Source organism: Syngnathus leptorhynchus, chromosome 6 (genome assembly GCF_054491065.1).
Source record: "Syngnathus leptorhynchus isolate UIUO chromosome 6, UIUO_Slep, whole genome shotgun sequence".
Taxonomy (NCBI): Eukaryota; Metazoa; Chordata; class Actinopteri; order Syngnathiformes; family Syngnathidae; genus Syngnathus; species Syngnathus leptorhynchus.
Window position 1 is genome coordinate 8933385 of NC_141200.1, and position 7922 is coordinate 8941306.

Sequence of the window (7922 nt, forward strand, 5' to 3'; positions counted from 1 at the left end):
TGATCTAACATTTTTGCATTTCTCCCTCCTAGATCTTGATCCTAGATCTGGATTATAATCATTCAAGCATTTTTTTTTTGTGTGTTGGCTCTCTTGGTACAAGTTTACCACATCCAGTTTCACCTTGTTTGAGTGTGTCCAGTCACAACGAGAAAACACAATGTTGTGTACGTTCTATTCTCCGTCCAATGTATTTCCAGTGATGCATAAACTCGGTTACAATTTAATCATAACATTGATTGTCAATTAAAGTTAAAACCAAACACATCACTAACCAATCCAATGGTGCATAGTAAAACAGTAAGTTTAGTACTTTTGCTGCTACTCTAAAATGTAAGAACATGCAAAAATATTGCTTTGGTTTCCTGAATTGCGCAAAACAATTTGAGATTGCCCGGTGCTGATGAAGCAAAGCAGGATGTGTGACACATAATCAGGACCCAGATCGCCATATCAAATCCGAGTGGTTTGCTAAAGTTCCTTTGCTTTGACACTATGCTGACAAAATGGTTTTACATGTAATAGAAGGATAAGTAAACCATTTTATGAGAGGGAAATGGGTTTCAAAATACAAAATCACTGAAGACCGCAAGATTACAGTGTCAATCATTCAAGTCAATCATCAAGAGTTATACAATTACTACATTGTACAGTACACATTTCTGCTCCACACATTTATGAGTGGAGAAATTTTGCCCACAGAGTAGTCATGTTTAAAAATACTGCAAGATTGCATGACAATATCAAATACATTTTTAATGCCAGCATTGCTAGGACAATTGGAAGAGGGGGATCATTGTTGGTGAGAAATCTGTTTAAAAAAAAAAAACACTACAGCGAGATGACATTGTGCAGCTGTCTCGGAGACATCACGGAAATAGCCGATTTGTTCCGAAGAGCCAGGAAGCGTTGCCTTAGCAACCAGTGTGTTTCGCATAACGCCCACTGGACAAAAGGGCTCGGAACTTTTTCACGGTGAACATCTTCGACTCGCCGGTGTCTGATGATGATGAGCAACACTGAATTGTTATTGGAAGGCCTGTCCAATGTCAAAGTGCAGAGACGTCGAGACATTGAGGCTCGAAGAAGAGCGAGGCTGTTTGACGACAAGTTGAGGTGCATCGGAGTAAGTTTTTAGTGTTGAACATTTTCTCTTGCATTTAAAATTTATTTTTAACACCGTACTCCCCCGCAAAAAAAAAAAAAAGGTTGATAAGGAATTTCTTGACAAGCAAGTGGCTGAGAAGATGGCAAGGAAAAAGGCAGAAAAAGAAGAACAAGATGCCTATGGTAAGCAGATTAAAAAAAAATTGCCTTGTAGTAAAATTGTTCTCAATATGTTTTTCATAATTACCTATTTTCCAAGTTAATTTATTTCTGTGGTTTGATTGAAAAGGTAAAACTGATTCATCTAAACATACGCATGGAAAATACTTTTCAATAGGTCAGTCCTGTAATTACAAGAGCAAAATCAATTCTGATTACTTCTTATGTTCTTAAAAAAAAAAAAATTGACATGTTGAATTGATCCACACCAGCCTGGAATCATGAAAATTATTAAATGAAACTTGTGACTTTTTAAGTGGAAGACTGAAATAAATTATTTTAATTTTTATTTAATTATTAGAGATGAACTGAACTTTCAGGATCAGTTTTGCAATTAAAGGAAAATATGGACAACAGTCTTCCAAGGGTCATACTGTTCTTAACCTTTTTCAAATACAATATATGATAGAACTATTTAACATCATTCAGTATTCAATATCACCCTGACCTTTATGGGTTAAATATTTTAGGCCTATCGGTACAGTTCACCTGGCTGAATCTAATCTTGACAATAGCAACAAGGTGGGGTAGTGGTTAGCACATCTCCCCAAGTTCTGGGGTCAAATCCTTCATCCAATGTGGAGTCGTCCCACACTACCCTGCATCTGGCCTAAAGTCACTTGGGCTGACCCAGGTCACCCACTTGTGCGCAAATAAGGACAAACTAGTGCAAATCAAACGATAATATTCTATTAGAATGTTTGACTAACCAGTTGTAGGTGCTCCCCGTAGATGCTGCTATGATGGAAGATATAAATCAAGCTTCCTTGCTCCATACTCAACAACTAAAGGTCAAACATGACACGGAGAAGGCCATAGCGGACTTCTGTCGTCAGTACCAGCAGCCTCGGGATGGGCAGGAGTTGGGCCCGGAAGCACAGATGATGATGTTACCCGGTCTGCTTGGGGAGGATCCAGACAGCAGGCCACGAACGCAGAGGCAGAGGGAGCAGCTCCAAAGGTGGCTCATCCAGCAGCAGGAAGAGAAGAATGCAGAAAAACACAGACAGAAGATGGAGAGTAGGTTTGAATAACATTCACACTCATGCACACAAACCTGAGCTCACTTACTGTGTCGTCCGGGCCTTCAGAACTGCAGGACGACCGAAGCAGAGTAGAAATGGACAATGAAGATCTGCAGCTCCAGAACAAAGAGCTGGAGAGGAGAAAAGCGGTAGCGGCTGCAACTAAAGAGTGGAATATGAACACAGTGAGTCATGTGGTTCATACAGCAGGTTGATGCATGGCAGGTTATCCAAAAATTAAGCTGAGCTGAAGTTGATAAAAATGAACAAAAAATAAAACAATTAAATGTAAAGTGGTGTATAATTTCAAACAAGCTAATGAGAAACAATCATGGGTCAACATCACCACTTTTTTAAAGACCGTTACTCTATTAGTGACAGTTCAGTAGGCAAATTCATCAATCAAGCAAAAAATAAAAACAACTTGGAATCAAGAGGTATAAAACGAATTGCACCATAATTAATTAATGAACTAAAAAGTGTGTGAACACAAAGTGGCACGTGGTGCCTATTTTGCCCATAGGCCTGTGTTAGTGAATGGCAAAACCTTTTGAGTTTTCCTCAATGGCGTGAGGGCCTGTTACAAATAATTGTATTTGTTTCAGAAATGATCAGACAGAGTTGCAAACATGGAAAGTCTAAACTTGGATTTGCCTCTGCTGTTAAGATGACAAAGGTAGAAGAAAAGCGTCGTCAGGAGCGTAAGCGGGAGGACATCCAGCAGCACGGTCTGCACACGGGAACGATGGGAGCACCCGGCCTTCATCTTAACAGCGACAGGAAGCCGCCTCCCGAGAGCGTGATTCGGATCTCTCAAATCCACAAGCATCAAATTGAAGAGAAATCGGTAACAGCTGCAAAGTTACACCAAAGTTAACTTTTCTTTGTGTGTAAATAAAACATGGACACGCATTTTAGAGGGCAGAATTAGCGAAGAAAAGAGAAGAGATGCAACTCGACGGCATCCGTCTGGATTGGGCTCGTACGGCTGTGCTCCTGGAGAGGCAGCAGGCTCGATATCGAAAGCAGCTAAGACGACACGTGGACGGCACCAACAAACAGTTGGCTGCATCGCAGGAACACAGGTACAACTCACGCACACCAATCTGAGCCGTTTGTTCTTTTCGAGACGCTTCATAAGTCACGTGTCTGTTTTAAGGAAAGAGGACCTTGGGAGGGGACACATTGATGAGCGATTCTTCTCCCAATTCAACACCAGCAGCCGCTGATGATCTAAAGCAGAGTTATTGTGTGTTTCAAAATAAGACTTCAAATGAGTAAACAAGTGCCTTTTAAATATGCAAAATTTTAGTGAGAGTTTTTGACAAATGTCACAGTCAATGCGACAACACCACTCTTCTTATAGAAACAGGACTGTATAAAAATACACATTGTCAGAGAGCATTTCCTGAGCCACGTCATAAAATCCACAAATTAAAACAAAGCAAAGCACACACACAACTACATGATCTAAAGTAAAATACATGTTCACCTTACTTTTGGGGTCTTGAGAGCCTCTTCAATAAAAATCTCTGTCTACATTTATATTGACAAACCAAAGGGAGGTGCTATAACCTCACACTCATCATTATAGCCAATCGGAAACTTGAAAATTGATTTCCAGAAAAGACTAAGTGTGACATTTACTGTACACTTCTTAAAATTTGATTTTGGGCCGAAATGTTCCACACACAAACACTTGTTATAACCAAAATGCATTTGAAATGTTTAAAAATATTTCTTTCCCATGGCGATGGCAAAAGAAAGCATGCTGCATTGCACACTTAAACAAACCCAAAGAACACCATTACAAAGTGCAAATTCAAGTAAAAAAAACCCAAAACCAAACGACAGTGCGTTTTGTCCACACAAAAATGTGCGCAGTAAAGCCCCACGTTCCTCCTCACAGCACAGCAGTATAGTCTTTGCCAGAATCATACTTTTGGAAAACATTTTCAGAAACAAACTTGTCCCATTTCATCTGCCACAAATCCAAAGCTTTGTTCTGGAGTTTTGGGCTGAGTGAGCTGTACCTGGAAGAAAACAATGGCCAAATGTCAGCAGGTGAGTACATTTTTTCATTTTACATGGGCTGAACTCACAGAATAGAGTTGATGGCCAATTGCTTGAGAGTGCCCAAATGGGAGTTGTTGCCCCCGAAGCCCACGAAGGCTTCATAAAAGTCGTAGGAGAGACCAGAGGAACCGAACATGGCTGGGTCGTCTGAACTGATGACCATGGGGTGGTTCTGAGACATCAGTGCCGCCGCTGGGTGGTTTCGTAGGTCATTTACAAGCTTCAATACCTGCTCCAGGATGAGAGGAACTTCATTGGTAAACTACAACCACAGATTCACTGACTACATGCTTTGGAAAATTCTGATAGAGATCGTTGATTCATTCAAAACACAAAAAGAAAAAAAATCCAACTTAATGTGAACCTTTACAATTATTTTAATTGTTTCTTATGTAATGCTCTCATTTTTTTTAATATCATTGTCAAATGCTGAATGACGTCAGTGCATGTGTGGAAACACAAGAGCATGCGTACCTGGTTGGATATGGGGCACACTTCCACAGCCACACCTCTTTTCTTGGACAGTTCTCGAGCCAAAGGGTGACGAATCAGAGCAAACCCATGGCCGATGCGTGAAGTATTAAACAAAATGGCGTCAAGTAAGTTCTGGTCCACATCCGTGCCCTCCAGATCTATGATAATGTAGAGCAGACAGATATTTGAAATTCATGGATTCCACTTTTTCTAATGCTTCCCTCAATCCGTTTCATCGGAAGCAGCTCGAGGTCTTACTCGTTTCTCCAGCGTGAAAAAAGTAGGGAAGTGTCACGCCCATCTCTGCAGGTAGCGATAAGGCATCTCGGAAATACCAAAGCGGCTTTCCGTCATCTTCGCGACCTACCTGCGGAATTCAACAAAATTCAAAACATCGTTTGCTATTACGACTACATTGAATACAAAAGGTCAAGTGTGGAGCAAGGTTAGCAAAAACTCAAATTGAAAAAAAAAAAAAACCCACAATGCTTTAAAATTCAAATTGAAATCTGAAGTTTATAAAACTAACTAGAATTCTATGAAAATGTCGTCTTGGTCAATTAGGATCATACATGAGCCTTTGGGAGTTCACTTGAATGAATTGAATTTTGGTATTGTTGTGCATCTTAGAATACATTTTATTCATTGGCTTTTGGCTTGGCAGGGGACTTGGACTTCATGTTTTTTGTATTTTTTACTGACATTGTTATTAATTTCTTGTTTTATCTCGTATGACTTCATTTTGCTCCACGTTGCTTGCAGGAGTGGTTGCTTTCAAGTGCTCCAGATCATATTTTTCTAGATTCTTTTCCCCCCATCTCTTATTTAATATATTTGTATTAATTTAGTTGTTTTAGCCTGATTTGTACTTTTGTACTCATGTAGCACAATTTATTTCAACGGTAGTTTCTTACCAAATCAAAGCCCACCATCAAGTCTGGGAAATCTCTCTGGAGCTTCATTGCTTTTTGCACTAGCCCCTTCAACACTGATGCATCCATTGTCCTGAAAGATACACCACGATAAACTTGCAGTTTGATTATTCATAAAAAGGCAGGACTCCTTGGGGCACCTGCGGACAACAAAGATGAATCTGCTTCCAAAAAAATCGGGATGGTCAGCTATGAATTGTTTGGTGACATCTCCATAGGTTTTCAGAGCCCATGCTGAGTCGTGAATGCTGCCGTCCAGCTCGTATACCTGAATGCAGTCAAGTATGGTATCAAGAAACGACAAACATCAAAACCATTCAATGGCGTCATAAAAACAACTGACCTGCACAAGTAAAGCGCGCACTTCCACATACATGACATTATCCTTGTAGAATTGACCAAGGCTATGATAGAAATAGTCTCTGAACACTGGAGCATATGTGAGCAGACCCATCACAGCCATGAAGTTCAGGTCAAACTTCTCCCAAACCACAACCTGGTCAGGATACAAGGCCTCGGGATTGCCATCAGTGAAGAGAGTTAAGTTGGCCAGGATGCTGGAAAAAAACAAAGGTGTCATGTTAGGTTTTCATGACATAAATGTGTATTATTATATAAATGATAAACATAAGGTCAAGTTTAAATTTTTTTTTTTTTTTTTTACAATGGTAGCTCACCTTCTGTCTAAATCTGTGACATTGATGGCTTTGTTTCTGAGTGTTTCCATGAGGATCCAGGAAGAGCAGCGAGGCTCACTCTTAGGCTGCCCCGATGAGAAGATAAACCTGACTGACTTTTTGTCAGTGACGCACATATAGCAGTTTGGCCGATACGTCACATTCTTCACTAGCCATTCAGGGTCCCCCATGGCGAGGTCGTGGACATGCAAGGCTCCACCTGAAACAAAATTTCCATTACAGCTGTGCCTTTTTTGATGGGTGGGCATCTCAAAATGAGTGATGACCACCATTATGCAGCAGTACACCAGTCAATGTACTCAAAAATTATTTCAAACAAATAATGCATTCTCTCGGGGCAGTACAGATTGGCCCAGTGAAGGTTGGGGAACATTCGATCGATTGAATCACCTTTGGGCATTTTTTGCAGCAAGCCAAAGATGGGGCTGCGCTCGATTAAAGTTTTGGCCTGGAAGAAGTGCATGGCAGGGGGGAAATTAGCTTTGGACATCTCATCTTGCTTCATTTGGTACAGCCGAGCATCCAGAAGTTTCTCCAAGTCCGTTAGCACAATTCTCCCCCCAATTTGCTGGGACGTCTCAAGGTTAAAGAGAGCCTCCCTCTTCTTGGGGTCTGGCATGGAGAAGACACCTACTGCATGCCACAGCAGTAGATAGGCGACCGCCGCGAGGGGGCGCTGTAAGTCAGCCACCATCATGGACTGGGAAACCGCAGAAAGGGAACACAAAAGTGCATTTCATGAAACCTTTTTAACGTCTCTGTGGATTTAAAGCAAATAAAAAAACAACTTTTATAACCAATTGCTTTAACTGGATACATCTAGCAAATTTAGTGCATTCGTGTCAAATTACCAGTAGTACGCGTAAATCCTAGTTGAGTGTTGATCAGGTTTCATTGCGAAAATGGTTACAGTGATAAAACCTAACAGCAATTGGCTCACAAATTACATGAAAGCAAAGGGTAAATACAAAACACAAAGGATATTATAAACAGATGTAAACACTCGTTTGCATTTTTACAAAACAAAGCATTGACGGATCCAATGGACCCCATTGTGATTTATTCAACATGATTTACCTTGAAACTTGGCAGTCCCACCAAAAAAATGTTGAAATAAATACACTGGCGATCAGACACAAAATACAAAATACTGTGAATTGTAGAACCTCTTCGCAAACCCGGGCGAGTAGTCAGTCCTGTCATAAGCAGCTCCCCGAAGCTTGTAAGCCCCGCCCCTTCTACAACCACGTAACACTTGCAATTAATTGAATTTCTTCCACAAATATTAAGTCCCATTGTCCCTACCAATAAACGCGGATCCCGGCCAGATCAACGGGGAAACAAAAATCAAAATATGAGGCACAATTCACACAAAATACGTGGTATAATTC

General features: G+C 40.7%; 2 protein-coding genes across 2 annotated transcripts; one reads left to right on the plus strand and one right to left on the minus strand.

Annotated features, from left to right (window-relative positions):
• The first annotated feature begins 989 nt into the window (after window positions 1–989).
• Window positions 990–3590, plus strand: ribc2 (RIB43A domain with coiled-coils 2). The gene is made up of 7 exons (XM_085914613.1): window positions 990–1126; window positions 1209–1290; window positions 2059–2346; window positions 2418–2536; window positions 3019–3198; window positions 3270–3436; window positions 3511–3590. The coding sequence occupies exons 1-7, from the start codon at window positions 1004–1006 to the stop codon at window positions 3578–3580; spliced, it is 1029 nt and encodes a 342-aa protein (XP_085770739.1). The 5' UTR covers window positions 990–1003; the 3' UTR covers window positions 3581–3590.
• A 56-nt stretch (window positions 3591–3646) lies between these two features.
• On the minus strand, window positions 3647–7807 carry ada2a (adenosine deaminase 2a). The gene is made up of 10 exons (XM_085914415.1): window positions 7609–7807; window positions 6922–7231; window positions 6511–6730; window positions 6177–6390; window positions 5974–6101; window positions 5816–5906; window positions 5160–5268; window positions 4902–5059; window positions 4454–4656; window positions 3647–4384 (listed from the first exon to the last, which is right to left on the minus strand). Exons 1-10 carry the CDS (start codon window positions 7732–7734, stop codon window positions 4255–4257), a joined length of 1689 nt encoding a protein of 562 aa, XP_085770541.1. The 5' UTR covers window positions 7735–7807; the 3' UTR covers window positions 3647–4254.
• Between the last annotated feature and the right edge of the window lie 115 nt (window positions 7808–7922).